This window comes from Nymphalis io, chromosome 26 (genome assembly GCF_905147045.1).
Source record: "Nymphalis io chromosome 26, ilAglIoxx1.1, whole genome shotgun sequence".
Classification (NCBI taxonomy): domain Eukaryota; kingdom Metazoa; phylum Arthropoda; class Insecta; order Lepidoptera; family Nymphalidae; genus Nymphalis; species Nymphalis io.
Genome location: NC_065913.1, coordinates 1205382 through 1226820, shown reverse-complemented (window position 1 = coordinate 1226820; position 21439 = coordinate 1205382). Strand labels below are relative to the sequence as shown.

At 34.1% G+C, this 21439-nt stretch overlaps 1 protein-coding gene across 1 annotated transcript; it reads left to right on the top strand.

Moving 5' to 3' along the window:
• The first annotated feature begins 5345 nt into the window (after nt 1-5345).
• LOC126778378 (probable serine/threonine-protein kinase clkA) lies at nt 5346-14251 on the top strand. The gene is made up of 6 exons (XM_050501869.1): nt 5346-5485; nt 6800-7121; nt 11871-11969; nt 12637-12732; nt 13490-13689; nt 13777-14251. The coding sequence occupies exons 1-6, from the start codon at nt 5346-5348 to the stop codon at nt 14249-14251; spliced, it is 1332 nt and encodes a 443-aa protein (XP_050357826.1).
• Nucleotides 14252-21439: the final 7188 nt, after the last annotated feature.

Genomic DNA, 21439 nt, shown 5'->3' with positions numbered 1-21439 from the left:
TTAGCATTGTAAGAAATGTCAACCATCGCTTACATATCCAATGCGCCACCAACCTTGGGAACTAAGATTTTATGTCCCTTGTGCCTGTAATTACACTGGCTCACTCACCCTTCAAACCGGAACACAACAATATAAAGTATTGCTGTTTTGCGGTAGAATATCTGATGAGTGGGTGGTACCTACCCAGACGAGCTTGCACAAAGCCCTACCACCAGTAACGTAGGGTTGATGGATACACGTCTGACGGGCTTTCGTCCAACACAAACACGAGATGAATCCTTACTGAAATTAATAATGCAAAAGTGAGTTTGTTTGTTACTCTACATGGGTACATAAAAGAACATAGAGGTACTTAACAATGTGGAGACTATTATTATTACAAATGAAGCTCATGGGAACGCATTCCCCGGACCAGCAATATTTGGTACATATTCACGTGATCTAGCCATTGGGTCTAACGGTTCTTATTCTAGTAAGTTACAATGTGTAGGTTAATAATTCCGTAAATAGGTAAAGCAATTGTGCCCGCAGACAACGGCTGTAAGAAAATAAGATAAGTTGCCAATTAGAATTTTAATTAATGTAAAAAATATTTTTCCCATACCTTACAGCTATTTACGTGGTTATAACTTGCTTGTGGAATTGTTTTTATGAACAAGCTATTTCCCTTGGCTTCATTTGATTTAAAATTTATATCACAAGCACTGTTTTTATTTAACTGTTACATACAGACAGATGTTTAACGGTAAATATTTTAAACAATTCGTTTATTACTTAGTGGTAGGGCTTTGGGGAAGTCCCTCTGGGTATGTACCACTCATTCATCATATATTGTACCACCAAGCAGCAATGCTCGGTATTGTTGTGTTCCGGTTTGAAGGGTTAGCTAATGTAACTACAGGCTCAAACGACATAACATCTTAGTTCCCAAGGTTGGCAGCGCATTGGTGATGTATTGTTAATAATTCTTATAGCACTAATGTCTATGGGAGGTGGTGAACACTTACCATCAAGTGGCCTATTTGCCGGTCAGCATACCCAACATAATAATTTAAAAAAAGTTCAACGTCTTGAGATATACTATTTTTTAATCACTAGGCCATCTCGGTTCGAAGATGTTTTTTAATAATTATTAATAAAAAAGTAGTGGATTTATATAAATTCGGTTAAGTCCTTACAAATATTATAAATGCGAAAATGAATTTATTTGTTTGTTATATTAACATTCACGTTCATGTCTTAACTACTCAACCAAACATAATAAAATTTTGCAAACAAGTTGTCAGATGTACATGAATGAGGGTAGTGAGCCAGTGTAACTACTGGCACAACATCTTACTTCCCAAGCTTGCCAAATTGGGGATGTAAGGTATAAATTGTTAAAATTTTTTACAGTGTATATGTATAAATTGATAAGTTATGGTGACCACTTACCTATTATAAATTATAAATTGATAATCACATATTATAAATTGATAATCAAATATTAATAAAAGTGTGTTATAAAACGTTTTGTCTTGCTTGCTATCTAAAGATGCAACCCGATTACAAAACTCGATAGCTTATTGTAGACTCAACAATAAAAGTCGTTGACACCAACACAATTAACATTTTAAGTCGAACTCGCGCGCAAATAACAGCTGATTGAAATAAACGCCATCTTATTTATTATTTTTTAATTTAAACAACGCTAAGATCAAAAGTCGTTTATTTAATTTTCAGAATTTTTTCTGTTGTTTAATTATTTATTTTACTATCTGTGACATTTGTAAAAAATAAGTGATTTTATTATATTGTGTTATTTTGTGATTTGAAGGATACTTAAGGAGTAAGCAATAATTAATTAATATTTTAAATTACCCTCAAAATGAGCTTATAAAATCATAATTTGATTAATTATGGATATGTTTATTATCTGTGATCAAGTAAAAATGTGCATATGTTCATATTTTCAACATTTCTCGTCTAATACGTTCGGAGAATTATAAACAGTGACAAAAATGAAAGTGGTCCTATAAGGGGTTTGTTTCTGAATCAGATGAAATGACTATGAAACACTAGACTTTTTTAATAACACTTTATTCTCACTACGGCATTAACATTATACGCTACTTATATAAAGTAGTCGTTATTCATGCAGGATAAGCTATAATTTAATTGCATTTAATAAACATACTTAGGTAATTTAATTTATGAAAAAAATAAGGAACATGTAAAGAGTAAAAACAAATTTCTAGCCGGTACTGCTCGATCAAATCCACATTTCCGGTAGTAACTTAGGTTTAGTAAAATAACGATTTTTTCTAAGTTTTAATTTACACATGGTACGCATAACATGATGATATATCCTGTTTTGAGTGAGAGAGTCCTGCTTGAAGGCTACTTGCCCTACTGTTCTCAACAACAAACTACCCGCAGAAAGATAGGACAACTAATTAAAAATAGCTTGAAAAAAAAACCCGAAAGCTTAAAGAAAAAAGCTCGTAAATGTCCAACAGCTAGGCCGAGCCTTCTATCCTCTTAAAAATATAGTTAGAAGCTTATTCCATCACGCTTCTCCAATGCGGATGATTACACCATGTTATTTTTCATTCGCGAGGTGAATTCTAATAAGTTCATAGTTTTTGAAAAAAAAAAGTTCATTTATATAGACATATTACTAGATGGTGCCCGTGGCTTTGGGGCCCCCCGGCAAGGTGTAAGTTTTGATATAACTTCAAAGTTACCCTCATTATTGAGAAGTGCCGAAATTAAAAAAAAATATCATCCATTGTAAACACGTTGATCGTCACACTTCTCTACGTTGTATTTCATTAAAGTAACAATATCCGCCATTTTCTCACGCGAACAATAGTTACCGTGACAGATCCAACATGGCTGCTATCTGTGACAGCGAGTTCTCACAAAACAATGATGCAATCACGACAGTAAATACGATGTTTTCAAAGTTTTTATTCAATTTGCACACATTTATAACCGTTGTACGATACGTGTAACTTTTGTTTGTTTGATTGATTTTTTTTTATTTACAGCAGGTATACGGCGCCTGGTAAAATCAATCAGCATCGTCGAAATAATTTAATTTATTTTTACTTAAAATAGGCAGACTGGTAATTGGGCCACCTGAGTTCAAAACTGCTCATTGACATTAGCAAACTGGAATTTAAAAAGATAGCTAGAACATAAACCCCCTTCCGTCTATAGTTACATTGACTCACTTACTCTTTAAACGAGAACACAAAAATACTAAGTATTTTAAACCCACTATACTACCACCATATCCATTATCAAAATACAATTCATATGTACCACTAATAATTAGATATAAAATTCGTGATTCGATCGTGAGATTGGCTGCTGTAGCCGAGATCAAGAGGACGTCAATTTTTTGCCGTCCCGTATTTTTTATAGGGTGTCATGTCATGTAAACTATGTATATGCATTTGAGGATGCAGTTATTCTTCGACACCAAATACATATATTGGTGGTTACGAGCTCGGTTTATGAGCATCCTTATAAAAAATCCCTTTATAATGGAGATGAAGTAGATCAGAAATATACTGCATCAATAAGCTGAACATATTAAATTATTTTGTAAATTTTAGAAAATTAATAACTTCATATGTAGAAGGAACATTCACCAACCAACATTACCCATGAACTGAACTCATTATACATTACCCTAATATATCAAAGTTAGATGTACGTTATTTTCATCAGAAAACAGAACATATCTTATGAAATACAACTTAATCCATCTTTTCTGACAGACGGACAGACAAATTGCTGCATTCGGTGTTGTGAAGGTTTATATATTAGGTTTAAATTGAACTGAAAGTGAAAACTTACCATTGGGGATCTTAAGTTGTGAAAGGTTAAATTTCAACAATTAGACATACGTCATAAGTAAGGTGTCCATTTTTTACGTTTTGAGTGGGACTGTCCCGTTTTAAGCAACGTGTCCTATTATGTTTGGAAATCTTTAAAATGTCTCTTGTAGTGTCATGATGATAATTAAAGACATCATTCTGAGAGCGCCCTGTTTTTCTGTATGCAAAGATAAAGGGCTGTAAACCTAGTCTAAAGAACAAACTCGAATCTAGCCTCAGAACACTATTGATCAATGTCTGAAAGTGACATGCGACGTTTGGCTAGAATAAAAACTAACTGTACCCTTAGCTTTTATATATATGTTAGGTAATAAATAATAGTAATTAAATATAGTCTTAGTTTTGACTCGTGTACGACTAATGGCAACACTGACAGTGACATAAGACGCTTTGACAGTTACATGAATTATCGTGAGTGGGGTTCGAAATCATTGTATTGAGAACACTCGACCGTGCCGCACGTACACACTGACCATGTCGGACGAACAAATTACAGAAAGTCGCTCGGCTTCTACAATTTATATAATTTGTACTAAGAGTACATAAAAACGCGTATTAAGCAACTCGGTAGCCCGTTTTCTTTTGGCTTGCTTTATCGTCCCGACGTGGAGTTTGAAGACCTTGCTATCTGTGGACTAATATCTAGCAGCTAGACCAACAAGGCCAAAAAAATAAATGTATAGCATATATAAACTAATAATTTCTATTAATTAACATTATTTGATTTTCATATTTTCTAGTAAAATCAGAACTAAGTGTTTTCAAAACAATATCGCTCATATTGTAGCACATTTCAAAGTCCTTAGATTCAATAATATTAATTTAATAGCGACATTTGCACACTATTACTTGATCATCCGAACCACAATTACTGTTCAGTACAGGACAATTGACGTTTGTCACGGCTTAAGTTTCATTGCTCATTAACACCACGTTATCAATGGGATCATGTATACCTCTAACGAAGTGTCAGGTAGTGTTCAAATAATAAGTTATGTAATGAGGAGGGGAGAAATGAAATCTTTTTTATTTATTATATAAGGAATTGGGGATAAAATATTATAACATGAGATGTATTATATAAATTGAGTTATTATACCATAATGTTACTATCAAATAACCTTGCATTGTTCGTTTTTGTTTCAAATTGTTTTGTTTATGTTCTAAAATATAAGAATAATATATATTAGGGTTTGCATAAAATCCGTTCTTAGAGAGCGTCTTTGTCGGGGAAGGAGTACCTGTGACAAATTTCAAGTCAATCGGGCGGTTAGTTTAGATCTCGTGATGAGTGGTATATCGCTTATATATATACCTACATGATTGTGTATGCAATACATGATTTATATTCTAAAGTTATTATTTATATATTTTAAGAATAATACTTAAGTTTTATTTTTATGGGATATATCGTTACTCAATGCACTAAAAAGTTTCTACAATTTCAGTTAAACCATGATCACTTTATTCCTCTTGATAACTGGAGTCATCTCACAAGAATTACCGACGCCAGCGAGTCTTCTCGGACCGAGGAACTTCAATTTTCATCCGTATCAACTGCAGTTCTTAAAGGAAACAAAAGTGGAACCGACCAAGTGAGTTAAGGAACGGTTAACACTATATACGTCTAATTTTGAGTTATTAGTTAATAACTAAAATATGCCATGAAACTGATACGTTCCTAGAATAAAGAAAAAAAATTATAAGAAAAATAGTAAAATAACTGTTCCACTAAATGTAATGCCTGCAATAACCTGTTAATATGCAATTACTTGGAAATGGCCTCCCCACTTAAAGAGAACCTTGAGCTAATTCTATTAGAGGAATTACATGTGGACAATTTTCAACTGAGAAAGGTTTTCTAACGAATTTTTCCTTCACCATCAAGCCCGAGATGAATATCAACACAAATAAAGCACATATAACTCAGTAGTGTTTATTTAAAGCTCATTGTAGAATATCCAAAGTAATAATCTATTTTCATCCTCTCTTTTTGAGAAGAAATTGTTGAACTTATTCACCACGCTCCAATTCTGGTCACATATGGCAGAATTGAAGTTAAATTAGACACGTAGATTTAATACGAGAATTCCTTCTCCACCAAATATGAGACGAACTCGGCGCTCGTAATTTATCTAATAGCAATATATATCCTACAATAGCTTATAAGTGAGTCAACAAATGATCAATTTTACTACGACTGCTACAGGAGATCTATTCCAAGCCATTTGTACGAGTTTAATACTATTTTCATTAAACAACAGTCGTTAGCTTGGATAGTTAAAAGTTCCGTCCGTCTGTTGTATTGATTGCTCTTACTATGGATTTCCCATTAGCAACTGGTAATTATCAATGAAAGCGATCTTTACTTTGATTAAATGTATCCACGAACAAGCTAGCAAATTCATGGCTAATAGCTAGTTTGTACGCTGCCCCTGAGGTACTGGATTCGAATCCCACAATGGAATTCTCACACGTAACTTGGACTTAAAAGTCGGCTATATTTTATTGCTGGGAAAGCATGTCAAGCCTGTTTGTTCAGCTGTATCAAATTCTGCTATTTATGAAGCATTATGGTATAAGAGATATCTTCTTCATGTGAGGAAAAGACACTTTTGCTTAAAAGTAAGACGTTTACGGGTTGTAACGATACTATGAATAATATGTACCACTAGCAAAACCCGCGGCTGTTATGGAGTACATACATAATGCCCACTTGAATACATACATATAATATATTTAAATTACAAGGTAGCAGTGGTTATCTAATACAGTCATATTCACTTAAAAAATTTTAACTTTTTTGAAATCACAGACAGAAACTTCGATTTAATTAATTACCTGAACAAGATATTCAGAATCGCTTTTAGATATACAAATGAATATTTAAGTCTATTTATATCTTTCAGGAAAGGACCAGTTCTGTTCCCGAACGACGCGCCACCATCTCCCCGACCACCTCTTGTGGTGACATCGCGACCTCTCATCGAATCAATCCTCAGAAGTGACCTTAATCCAAACCCACCCAACAATTCCATTGCTCAATCATCCCAAATTAATAATATTTTTAAGCCATATTTGAATTCTAATCAAAATTTCGGACAAGATCTTTATGATAAGGACTTCTCAGATACCTTTAATAATGTTGAATATCAAGCAACTTCCTACAATACCGTCCCTTATGCGGATACACTGAAAAATGGCGGGTATAATGAATACATTAATTATGAGGTAAGTGCTTGTTTTGAAAAACGATTATGTTTTTGGTTTGTTTTTATTTTCTTCATTCAAGTGAGATAGTATAACAGGCATAGGCTCTAGCCTATTATTTATTTTTAAAAAAATCATATAATTCATATAATCATATAAATCATATAATTTAAAAAAATCACGTGATAACTGAGTTCATACTAAAAATTGTATACCTAAATCTATGGATAAAATAACAATAATATAAATACATTAATTATAATATAAATATCATAATGCTGAGTAATAACCGTAACTCCTTTTAAGGAGAACATCTACTCCAGAGCATTTTGCTGGATACATTAGACGAAATTTCAATCGACACAACGAAGTTTCCTTAACCACGTGCATGAGATAAAAAAAAACCGAGATAGCCTAGTGGTTAGAACGCGTGAATCTTAACCGATGATCGTGGGTTCAAACCCGGGCTAGCACTACTGAATTTTCATGTCCTTAATTTGTGTTTACAATTCATCTCGTGCTTGACGGTGAAGGGAAACATCGTGAGGAAACCTGCTAGTGACTAATTTCATTGAAATTCTACCACATGTTTATTCTACCAACCCGCATTGGAGCAGCGTGGTGGAATAAGCTTCAAACCTTCTCCTCAAAAAGGGAGAGGAGGCCTTAGCCCAGCCCAGTTTTTATTTATGAGATAAAAATAAAAACAAATTACGTACATTAAAACTAATTGTTGCCTAATCCAATCTTCGATTATGATCCACGTGTACGGCCATCTCGGTTCTAAAACTCGGACTGACTTAGAAATCTTGGAACAATAAAGTAAAATTCAATGGTAATTACATAAAGTCTTTTACATAATGAGAAGGGTAATTAGGGGCTTTCTGTGTTTTACAGGAATGAATACCGATTGATGGCCCTTGAATAGCCTGTTTCGAATCATAATTGAGCAAAATTGTTGGATTACAATTAAGTCATATGATGCCGAGTTTGTTTTAATAACTTTCCTTGGAAGTAAATAATAAGCAATTGATTGCGAGTTAAATAATAAACATCTAATTAGTTATAATCATAGATTCCGGTAATTATATACAAAGTTTAATTTAAAATAAACCTTCTTCTCAAAAAGGGAGAGGAGGCCTTGGCCCAGCTGTGGGACATTCACAGGCTGTTACTGTACTGTACTGTAAATGTATTATTCTTACTATTATATTATATAGCATACGAAGTATATGGTATATGCGCCACGCACACAAGGGTCTATCGATGATGGCATAGCAGGACGTAAAGCCGTTTGCCGTGACGGTATATGACTCGGCCTTATCCACAAAGCGCGCAAATAGATTTTTTGTATAAAAAAGTGAAATAAGCATTACTACTTATACCGCATACTCATACGCATTTGTTGAATTTTCCACAAATATTTTAAAATAAAGTTTTAATTTAAATTTAACTGTTTGTATGTCGATTGCAGCTTGGCAACTGACTTTGGTGAGTTTCATCAAACCGCTTGAACTGTTTTTAACACGCTTTTGGTTACGTGTTACAAACCAATTCATATTGATTATTATTATTTCTTGTATATGAGTTTTTCTATTTATCAACGTTTAAATACACATGGAGTTTCTTGTAGATTTAACTGTTTGGAGGGAATTAACAATGAACGTCTTAATATATATTAAAACATATCAAACACATGCGTGAAATCTGGTTGTCACGGCTCAATCAATTTCACGCCTTCAATCAATTGACAGCAATTACAGTGTCAATGTCTATGTGCTCTGGTGATCACTTCCAATCACGTGACCCACTTGCTAGTCTATCTATGTAATACTATTACACAAAATATTATCCTACAAACCAAATTTTTGGGTACCCTAACTTCGAAGTACAGTAACAGCCTGTTAATGTCCAACTAATGGGCTAACGCCTCTTCTCCACTTTGAGGAAAAGGTTTGGAGCTTTTTCCACCACGCTGCTCCAATTTCCATTTTCATTGAAATTAGACACATGTAGGTTTCCTCACGACATTTTCCTTCACCGTCAAGTACGAAATGAATTATAAACACTAATTAAGCACATGAAAATTCAGTTGCCCGGGCTTGAACCCACGATCATCGGTTAAGATTCACGCGTTCTAACCACTAGGCCATCTTGGCTATACTTCAAAGTCTAGGCATAAAATATTACTCATTTGTGGGTTAAGTTTACATATATATATATAAATATATAGTACTGTCTGCCTCAAAATTTGTTTTCAACTACCCACAATTTCATTTTTATATTATCATAAATATATATTTTTATCACTTTTAAATATACAATTGTTGATATTTGTATGCTCAATTAAACTATCATGAATTTTGTTGTGACTGTAAATGATATAATCCGTGTGAGAATAACAAAGATTCTGAAAAAAATAAGCCCAATTAAAATTTAACAAGATATCTCTGAAGACTTTCGAAGGTTTCTTTCGATTACTAACAAGCGAGAGAACTTGAACTTTAAGGCATAATATGTCCTACTTCTGCAAGTAAAGTTCCACCAACTTTGAGTGACAATCTATTGGGCTAAGTAGGGCATCTTCCTTATTGTGGCTATCCAGCATGACTTGCCTTAAGGCGACTTGGATACATCAGTCGGGCCATTAGAGTAGCGTAAATCTCTTTCAACCAACCATGTATTAAGCGAAAATTTCTTTGTGGATAGAACACGTTGACTTTTAACAGGAGGTGTTGGATTCAAATCCATGAACAATTATGTTTTTATTTAATCAATTAACAGTAATTTGAAAACGGCATTGCAATAAATACGTATACTTACTAATAATATTTGCAAATCAGATGTGTAACCTCGTAAGGAATTATTTCAATTTACCTAGTAGCTGGATTCTCCCATGCAGTGCTTGGTGAGCGAGCGAGATGCCAAGTATTAGAAGATATATCTTAATTAAACAAATAATTCCATATTTAAAAAAAATTAATTCGGCTTTAAGACACAAAATGTCCCGCCTAATTTAATACCGACACAGGTTTTTGTATTTTAACGTTTGGCAACTTTATTCAGACAATAAATATAGTTGATAGTAATTGTAGAATTATGTTATTCAATATATATTTCTATATTCTAATATTTAACGAGCTGGTTGGCGTGGTTGGTAGATACTTGCCTTTCACGCCGAAGGTTGTGGGTTCGATTCCCACCCGGGAGAGACATTTGTGTGCATGAACATGTCTGTTTGTCCTGAGTCTGGGTGTAATTATCTATATAAATATGTATTTACAAAAGAAAAGTAATATATGTAGTATATCAGTTATCTGGTTTCCATAGTACAAGCTTTGTACAAGCTTAATTTGGTATCAGATGGCCGTGTGTGAAAAATGACCCACGATATTATTATTATTATTATATTCTAATTACTGCCTCGGTGGTCTAATTAAGTCGGGTCAGTAAAAATGTTGTGTTGAAATATTAGCAGCCCGGAGTCTGGAAGTTAGATGCGTGCACACTCGTGAAAACACGCAAAGCCGTATCATGCGCTTGAACTCGTCATAATTTATATATGCTTATAAAATGCTATTTAGATTATTTTAAATAGATACATTTTATAACGTAAGCATTCGCTAAGCTTTGACGTCCTTGCATTTTTTACTGTACCTTACTTATTTATATATATATATATATATATATATATATATATATATATATATATATATATATATACAGCATCACAATCTGCGTTTCAGAATTAAAAAAACGATCAATATATGAACTTAGACATAATATACTATTTTATGTTTTCTTAAATAAACCGCTATTTTAGAAGCGTCTCCAGTCGAAATGATGCAATATTATTATTTTTTCTTTGAATGTGCTCTTATGGCGAATGATTGATTACGCTTCGTGCAGGTGTTGCGGTAAGATAAATCCACAACTGTTGTTTGTCATTCTGTAATTGTTCTATATAAATGCACATTTCTATTCAATTGAAACTCTGTACGCATTAAGTTAAATACTCAATCGATTCATGTTATGCAAAATAGCGTGTTGTTTATCAAATTGTTTTTTTTTTCAATACATTTTAAAGTACTAATGGCTTTGTGCAAGTTTGTCTGGGTAGATTCCACCCACTCATTAGATATTCTTTTTTTTTTTTTTTTTTTTATAGTAAAGGAAGGCGGACGAGCATATGGGCCACCTGATGGTAAGTGGTCACCAACGCTCTTAGACATTGGCATTGTAAGAAATGTCAACCATCGCTTACATATCCAATGCGCCACCAACCTTGGGAACTAAGATTTTATGTCCCTTGTGCCTGTAATTACACTGGCTCACTCACCCTTCAAACCGGAACACAACAATATCAAGTATTGCTGTTTTGCGGTAGAATATCTGATGAGTGGGTGGTACCTACCCAGACGAGCTTGCACAAAGCCCTACCACCAGTAAATTCTACCGCAAAACAGCAGTACTTGCTATTATTGTATTCCGGTTTGAAGGGTGAGTGAGCCAGTGTAATTACAGGCACAAGGGACATAAAATCTTAGGTCCCAAGGTTGGTTGCGCATTGGCTATGTAAGCGATAGTTGACATTTCTTACAATGCCAATGTCTATGGCCGTTGGTGAATACTTACCGTCATGTGTACCAGATGCTCGTCCACCTTCCTTAGTAGTCTTTTGAATAAATACAAATTAGCAAAAATTATATAAAACTAATTATAAAGCTAAAAGCAAATGAGTGAATGATAATATATGATATTTCTTTACAGGGACGAACAGCATTACCCCCAATATACAAGGCATTATCGGATAATGCCCAACAAAACCTATTGAATTTACATAAAGAGAAACTTTACAACAATTACCAGGTAATATATTTCGCGCTAATTAAAAACATACTATGCCATGAGACTATAAATTCTGTATTATAAAGCTGAATAGTTTTATGGTTGAACGCACTTATCGCAGGACCTACTTTCAGTAATTGAAGTGAATAATTATGTGTGTTAGATAGTTCATGTATTAAAGTGTTTTAGGTTTTTTTTTTCTTGGTGTATTATCTGGGTTATAAGTCTGTAGACTCCTAATTATTGGGGTCAATACCCTGGTCGGACCAACAACGAGCTAATAACAAATCTGATTAGTAGATCCTAAATTAGTTGGATTGGTGGCTATTATCAAGGCCGCAAAATACCGAGAACCTGTGTTCAATCCCCAGCTCGGACCAATAAAAAGTAATTGAGTTTTCTATCGAAAATTATTAAAAGTGAATACATTACCGTGCCCTGAAAGCATGTAAAGATATCGGTTCTGCGCCTGAATGGCTTTTTCTGTCTATAAATTTTCAGTAATAGGGTGAAACAAAGATGTTATTAGTGTGACACTTCCCATTTTTCGAAATACACGAAAGAACGTAGAGATTTGAATCCAGGACTTCGGTAGGCACTATAATCAAGCCACTAGACCGACGAGTCGGTTAATGTAATGATAACAATTATAATACACTCATATATTACTTAAAATATTATTCCATAGATTAAATCCCAGCCGAAAAACCTGGATTACGCAAACCGTTATGAAAACAACGACGTATCTGATGAAAACCACAATCCTGTATACGATCATAACGAGGTATGATATTTATAATTAATTTTATGGTTTAATATATGTATTTAAATATATTTGTTAATCCTCATTTTGTTACTATCGTATAATTTTTCATATATTTATGAAAATTATTATTTATCCTTAATTTAAAAGTCGTCTACGAGAAAATGTATTGCTATTCTGTAAGAACTCACTTCATTACTCACCCGTGAAATGTTTACAACCGACTTATGTACTATTTTGATGTGTGTGTTTTTGAAATGTGATAATTATTATGATCAATGTCGTATATCGCTTTCTGATTGCGGTGAGTTTCGTGTTTATGCTTACACGATACATCTATTTCTGATGGCTATATCCATCTTGACATTAACTCTATATGTTACAAAATATGTATATAAGCAATGGTATTTACAACCATCAAATTGACCATCTGTCTCCTTTCAAAAAAATTTTATTTTTTGTATGAGACAGGGAGGCGGAAGTGCAAATGGGCCACCTGATGGTAAGTGTCCACCGCCCATTGACACTGTAAGAAATATTACTTACATTGTTAGTGCGTTCAATGTAGTTACACGGGCTCACTCACGCTTCAAATTAAACACAACAATATTAAGTATTGCTGTTTGAAGGTAGAATATTTTATGAGTGGGTACCTAATCCAACAGGCTTGCCCAAAGTCCTACCCCCAAGTAAAAATTTTATATTGTAATCACTTACAATTTACACTTATTTATATTTTTTTAATTAAAATACAATTTGATAATATTTATTTTTACAGAATCAAAATTACGCATTCTCTTACGCCGTAAGAGACCACAAAACGGGTGATGATTTCTCGCATTCACAACAGAGCAGTGGTTCGGCTACTAATGGAGAATACAGAGTTCGACTCCCGGACGGTAGAACACAAATCGTTTCGTACACAGCCGATGAAAACGGCTACAATGCCAACGTTAGATACGACGATGATGAAACAAACAAAGATAATTATAACAAAAATAACTATAACATTCATCCTAATAATTACAATAAACCAAAATCAAATATAAATCAAAATCAAAACAGACAGATAATACCGGTTAAAGAAAATCTAGAACAATTCAATTCAAACGAATATTACGACTATACCGCTGACTACACCAATAACTACCAACCTTACAAATCTAAATTTAATTTCAATCCAATATCGACAACAGCATCAATTCCAGTTAGACCCGCTTATGATGATATAAAAGATCTATTCACAAGAGCACCAAGTCCTACTCCATTACATATAGATGATATAACAGCTGGTAGTAACAAAGCGGTTAAATACGATTCGACAACTGAAAACGTTGTGCTAATTGGTGGTAAAAATATTTATAATAATTTAAAATCGAATTTTATTGTAACAACTCCACGCTCCGTTAATTTTGTTACATCTAATCCAGCTTCGTATTTGGCATCAACTATAGCGAGCTTACGGGATCGTATAGCTGCAAAACCTATTCTTTCGGAAAATTTCATCAATAGGATCAATAAATATTTGACTTTCAAATGATGTTTTAGATATATAGATAGATAAGAATAAATATCATCTCTCATACTTATAAATATATTTAAAAAAAACATTAATATTTATTAATATAAACAGATTTGTTCATGTAGTATTATAATAATTATTTCAAACAACTTAATAATTTGAATTACGTTAAATTTTGACGTCCATCCGAAAATAAAACTGATAAATGTAACATAGTTAATATAATTTTATATATATTATAATTAAATAAATAAGAAAAATTACATTGACTTCTATATAGTGACTTAATAAATATGAATTGCAAGAAAATTCGTAACGGCGAAATTAATATAATGTCGAGATTTTTATACTAATCGACATCTCGATGTTCAATCTGCGTTCTATTAACGAAATTGAACTATCTCACGATTACTACGCTTCAGATATCTGTCAATCTTTAACACTCAAGCTTTGCTTGGATAATGCCTGAAGCCACTTCAAGGCTGTCCAGCATTCAAGGTCCACTACCGGATATCCCGAATGTATATTTAATCTGTGTTACGTTTTTTGTGATTTTACACAATTAATAATTTCTTACAGAAATAAGAAAATAAGTTAGGCGAAAGTTCATAGATCATTCTTTCTTCATATGACTTTTTTTTTTATATTCGCCGGGAGGGCAAATGACTCTACTCCACCTGATGGTAAGTGGTAGTAGAGTCCAAACGCGACGACGGCCAGTACAGACGGGAAAAACGTTCTGCACTAGCCGCCTTCGCCTTGCCGGCCCGCAAGATGCCTCTTCACGCCTCGTTTGAAGGAACCCGGGTTGTAAGAGGAGGGGAACACGTGAGCTGGTAAGGAATTCCATTTTTTGGAAGTGCGACAAAGAAAGGAGTTGCCAAATTTCTTTGTTCGCGATGGAATTGATGTCACAGTTAGGCAGTGACATCGAGAACCAGCTCGCGTGGACTTAAGAAGGAAGGGGGAAGCAGGAATTAGAGAGAATAATTCCTCAGAGCACTCGCCGTGATACAGTCGATAGAAAGCGCTCAGTGCTGCTAGATATCTCTATTACAATAGTAATAAGATAAGATATTAAATATAATTAGAATTAAACAGTTGTATGTAGTACTCTGAGAAAAAAATATTTTTATGTCAAACCAATGTCACCGCTTAAAATAAACACGTTTCAAGAGCCGCCCATGTGCATTTGACAGCTAGACAGGCTCAGTTCACTTTTTTAATCATTATTTAAAATAGGCAATGACTTAAATGTGATTTCTCTTAAACATAACTATTTGTATATAAAAAAAAATTATGTCAGTGATGACATCGTGTTATTTTAAGAAAATTATCATTAGGAAAATATGTAAATAATTTATTGTTTTTATTAAAGAAAATAATGTACGTTATTTCTTTTTATTTTTTGTTACAATCACCAAAACCATTATTATACACATATATCCAAACAACTTTCTTTCTTCAACAAAAGTATTTGTTAAAACTTAATAATATGTTTTAGAGTGCTGTATGTTACATACATACATCTTTTGGTGGTAGGGCTTTGTAAAAGCTCGTCTGTCTGGGTATTGTTGCGTTCCGGTTTGAAGGGTGAGTGAGCCAGTGTAATTACAGGCACAAGAAACATAACATCTTAGTTACCAAAGTTACTGGCGCATTGTCGATGTAAGCAATGGTTAACATTTCTTACAATGCCGATGTATATGGGCGGTGGTGTCCACTTACCATCAATGTCAGCCAATACGCTCGTCCTATAGTTTAAAAAAACTGATGGTTTTACATGAAATTTAATATTGTAACATGACATGATTCAAAATAAATTAATTTACTTACATATATCTTCTATCTATACGAATAAATAAGGAGAAGTTTTTTTAGTATTCCCTAATTTCAGAAATATACATAAAACTTACCAAAATTCAGCACATTTTAAAGAAGGATTTAGTATATAATATTATTATATAAGTAGATGCGCTTCGCATTTTCACCCGCTTATATATTGACGTTATAACAACAAGCGTAAGTTTCATGTTCTTGTATAAATATCTTATAATATTAAACGAACAATTCTTGTACATAAGAGTATATATTTCATGTATCAAGAAAACTGGCTGAAATTTTGTATTTAGATAATGTATAGTTTTTTTTAAGTTTCTCTAATACAATCAATACTTATAAATGTCTTGCCTGAAAAAACGCAGTATTTGACTAATTGACCCTAGCTCGGTCGACCAGTGGGGGTATTCTGTAAGAAAAAACATGAAATTCACCGCAGAAAACGGCCGTAAAATATCAGTAATTGATATGCGACCGTGTCCATAATAATCGTAACATTATCATCATGTGGTCAACATTTCACGGTCGAGTTCTTAAAGAAACGAACTACAGGTAATATATATTCATCATGATAATCACCGTGTTACGAATAATACCTACCCTTATCACTCTTACCAAATTATTTTCCAAATTGCGTCAATTGTTCAACGGGTCGACAGGCGATTAAAAAATCACAAATACGCTCCTAACCCATTGAGCTTAGGTCGCTTATTATCGCCCTTATTAACACAAGCTTTACGCTTAATTGGAGGGATAAATAGGAATATTTGTAATGTATTTAATTATTTATAAGCATATATATGTTTATATAGCAATAGTTTAACATGAAAATAAACCGAAACATAGCAATACTAAAATCGGGCGAGCTGGATATCCATCAAGAACTTGGCATACATCTTGTCGTAACGCGCTGGATCTAAACGCTAAATATCTGCGGTGAGATGTGACACACACGGACAAACCGTCGAGGCAACTATATGTGTGTTTTTATTATTATTTACTATATATATTTATAGTATATAGCCTTAAATCAGGCCAATAAAATGCTATTTGTATTTTTTTCAAGCGCAAGCGCAGCAAGTAGGGTGCTCTCCAGCCAGGTGGACCGATGACCTTAAAAAGGTGGCGGGCACCAACTGGATGCGGAAGGCGGAGGACAGGGAGCTTTGGCGCACCTTGGGAGAGGCCTTGGTCAAAGTGAAATCATCTCTTTGTGAGTTGGCCGAGATGGCCCTGTGGTAAGAACGCGTGAATCTTAACCGATGATCGTGGGTTCAAACCCGGGCAAGCACCACTGAATTTTCATGTGCTTAATTTGTGATTATAATTCATCTCGTGCTTTACGGTGAAGGAAAACATCGTGAGGAAACCTGCATGTGTCTCATTTCACTGAAATTCTGCCACATGTGAATTCTACCAACCCGCATTGGAGCAGCGTGGTGGAATAAGCTCCAAACCTTCTCCTCAAAAAGAGGAGAGGAGGCCTTTAGCCCAGCAGTGGGACATTCACAGGCTGTTACGGGAGAGGCCTATGTTCAGCAGTGGACAATGATTGGCTGTTGATTGATTGATTTTTTTAACTACTAAAACGTGTTATTAAATAATTTAAAATAAATAAATTAATGGCTCGATGATCTAGTGATTATATATAAGGCCACATCTCTCGAGGTCATTGGTTCAAACCCCAGTTTGGGCCGATAAAGGTGTTCTGTCGAAAAATTCGCAGAAGCAGCGCGGAAGTTGGAAGTTGTACACTCCTATGCCTCGGAAAGCACAAAAAGCCGTTGATCCTGCGCCTGAATCCTTTCTCGTTGTGCCGGACTTTATTTCCATCGGATTATGAAAGTTAGGGAATACAGAGTGCACCTGTGTCCGCGCACAAACTTGTGCACTATAATATGTCCTGCGCAGTTGGCTAATCTCTCTTGAAATTGACCGGAATCCGTCAGGAGGACGTCATCATTAAGTAATATTTAAAGTATTATGTTGTGCATTCTTTTGAATTGTGTGTAACATTTGCAAGACTTACTCTTAGGCTTGTTAGTCAAGTTACGGAGCGTGAGAGCTTACCAATTGTTGCAGTAACTGAATATATATACCACATATGTATTGCATAATACTACAACATAAGAATATTTCTTAGGATGATGGTATGCATAAGAAAATATTAGTACCTAGTAAATATGTGATATTCAAGTCTCTGATTTGAAAAAACAATTACTAATATCTACGTGTATGTCTGGGCCGTGTTAAGTGATATTTATTTGAGTAGAAAGTGAGATGTGAAGGTATGTTTCATTAAAGTAAGAAATGGAAAGAATAAGGAACAATTATTATCGTGTTCTAGATTACATCTATAATTTACTGGTGGTAGGGCTTTGTGCAAGCTCGTCTGGGTAGGTACCACCCACTCATCAGATATTCTACCGCAAAACAGCAATACTTGATATTGTTGTGTTCCGGTTTTAAGGGTGAGTGAGCCAGTGTAATTACAGGCACAAGGGACATAAAATCTTAGTTCCCAAGGTTGGTGGCGCATTGCATATGTAAGCGATGGTTGACATTTCTTACAATGCTAATGTCTAAGAGCGTTGGTGACCACTTACATCAGGTGGCCCAAATGCTCGTCCGCCTTCCTATTCTATAAAAAAAAAAAAAATATTTAAAAAAATCGTTTATGACTGACTGACTATCGCGCACCTGAAACTTCTGAGTCTAGAAAGCTTAGGAATGTGGGATTATTTTATTACGTAACTGTCATATGGTCAATTGAAAATTGGAAATGAATCAAATTTAAGCTTTAAGGGTTAGTTGGCCGTGAAGGATGACGTCTTGAGAAAAATTTCATGTATCGGATCGCTTACGATCATCCCAAATAAAATATATATATTTATAGATTAGAAAACGAATGCATACCAAGAAATATATTATCGTGGGAGAAATACTGAACCCTGTATTTGTACTAGGGCCCAAGGAGCCCACCAGCCGAAAGAAAAAAATAGATATACTATATAATATATATAATACAAATATAACATAATTTTACTCAAACCACTTCGGAATCGAAAGGCCCCAAATGTCTAAGTCCTAGGGGCCTTAGATCTCTAAGTCCGAGTCTCCAAGTACTAGCTAGCAGTGTTATATAAATAAAATTTTTGATACAGTTTACAATACCACAACTTCGTAATATTTACACGAAAACTATTTCAAATTACAATAAAGACGTTATAAATATAAAATTTTATAAAATATAACAAAATTCGAACTGACAAAACACTTTATTACATCAACGGAAGTCTTATTACCGTTTTCAGCGCTGAATGCGGAACCCAACAAAATTGCAAGTCTATATAGTTCCGTCGAAGATAAGGCACTCGCTGCGGTCTATGGGCTGTCGATTATTGCAAACGATTCTTGTAGTGATGTGATTTCGTTTATCGATATATGTAACATATTAGAATTTGATTTTATTTATTTGTGCAAAATTTTTCGACCACCTGATGTAAGTGGTCACCAACGCCCAACGAAGACATTATAAGAAATATTAATCATCCCTTACATCGCCAATGCGTCACCAACTGTATATGTTTTGTATCTTGTACTTATAGTTACACTGGTTCACTCACCATTCAAACCGGAACACAACAAATATTTAGTATTGCTGCTTGGCGATAGAATATACGATGAGTGGTACAGAGGGCTTGTACAAAGGCCTACCACCAAGTTATTAACAAAATATAAGCAACTTATTTGTTATTCTGCATAAAAAATCAATTTGCTTATTATTTAGTTTTTGCAAATAAATCAAATAATTTCAATATGAAAAAAATCAAAATTTGCGAAGCGAAATATCGAGAATCATCTATCGATATCGTCTCATCACTAGAAACAGTGCATCACGTGTTCCGCTGACTCGCTTGGCGAGGAGCCAGCGCGCTACAATATGTACTGGGACAAAACCTTGAGGAATTTATTAGCCTCATTGGCTTTCTTTTTAGGTTTAACTTTAGAACTACTTCTTATAAAACATAAGAAAAAAAACCTGGCACCACGGGACACCCTGATTGGCTGATGTGAAATAATTTGTAATCAAAGAGAACCAATCATTTATTATGTAGTAAAATATATTATTAAATATATTTTTATTATCATAATAATAATATATAGCAACACACACCGGGGGGTAGATACCGGCAACTACGAGGGGGTACGACGGCATAAGAGAGCATCATGCCATTTGCCGTCGTACTCGACACACGAGTCGCTCGTACCCCGAGACGCGCCAATAGTTATTAGAAGCATTTTTCTCATTAAAAATATTGGAGAAATAACACTTGCAAGTAATTTTAAAAATACTGATGATTCAAATACATTTCTTGCCCTTACTTTTGATACCAAGTTGCAATGGGCCCCAATATAAACGAATGGCGAATAGCCTAAGCTCTGCGGCATATGTCTTATAAAACTATTTATCATACCTAAGTTGTATGGCTCCTTAGACCTTTCAAGTACTTTTACAGCATAATATCATACGGCATTATGCTTTGGGGTAGCTGCTGTGCGATATTATTGCCGCAAACGAGGGCTATTCGTGCAGTCTATAATCTTAAGCTAAAGAATCATTGAGGCATACATTTAAATAGATAAAAATATTAACTGTTGTTCCTTAATACACATTCTGTAATGTTATGTATGTATGAAAAAATTTAAATATTTTCTTCAAGTAAACACAAACTTTACTACTGTTTTTCGACTGCATAGTCATCATCTGTTTACAAAAGAATCACAAAAAGCGTGCAAAACGGCTCTGTTGTTAAATTAAAAAAAAGGTTTATGGGTACATTTAGTGATTTCATGGATAATAGCACTTTGAGAATGACCTTGAATGAACCCTTTTGGCTATTTTTTTAGTATATTTAAAATGTTTAATTTTAGTGTAAGGGTGTATTTAGTGAAAGGACTTTCAAATATATCAAAAAGTTTTATCGCTGGAAGTAATCTCGTCCCGATTAATAGCTGAAGTTTAACTATAAAAATCGAATGATAAAAAAAGATCGCAAAATATTTTACTTTCTATTCTAAGTTTTTATATATATATAATAAGTAAGACGTACGGACAAATAGCCCACTTGATGGTAATTTATTACCACCGCCCATAGACATTGACACTGTAAGAAATATTAAACATTTACATTACCAATGCGCCACCAACCATAGGAACTAAGATGTTATAACCCTTGTTGTAATGAGACCGGTTCACTCACCCTTTAAAACAGATCATAACTAAGTATTGCTATTTGGCGGTACAATATGTGATGCGTGACTTGCACAAGACATACGCCCAAATTAAACCGACTTCGAGACGAA

Excerpts from the sequence above, each read along its gene's own strand:
- LOC126778378 (XM_050501869.1), top strand. The coding sequence starts at position 5,346 with ATGATCACTTTATTCCTCTTGATAACTGGAGTCATCTCACAAGAATTA. Across the intron at positions 5,486-6,799 it reads ACAAAAGTGGAACCGACCAA|GAAAGGACCAGTTCTGTTCC; the intron begins GTGAGTTAAGGA and ends TATATCTTTCAG. Across the intron at positions 7,122-11,870 it reads ATGAATACATTAATTATGAG|GGACGAACAGCATTACCCCC; the intron begins GTAAGTGCTTGT and ends ATTTCTTTACAG.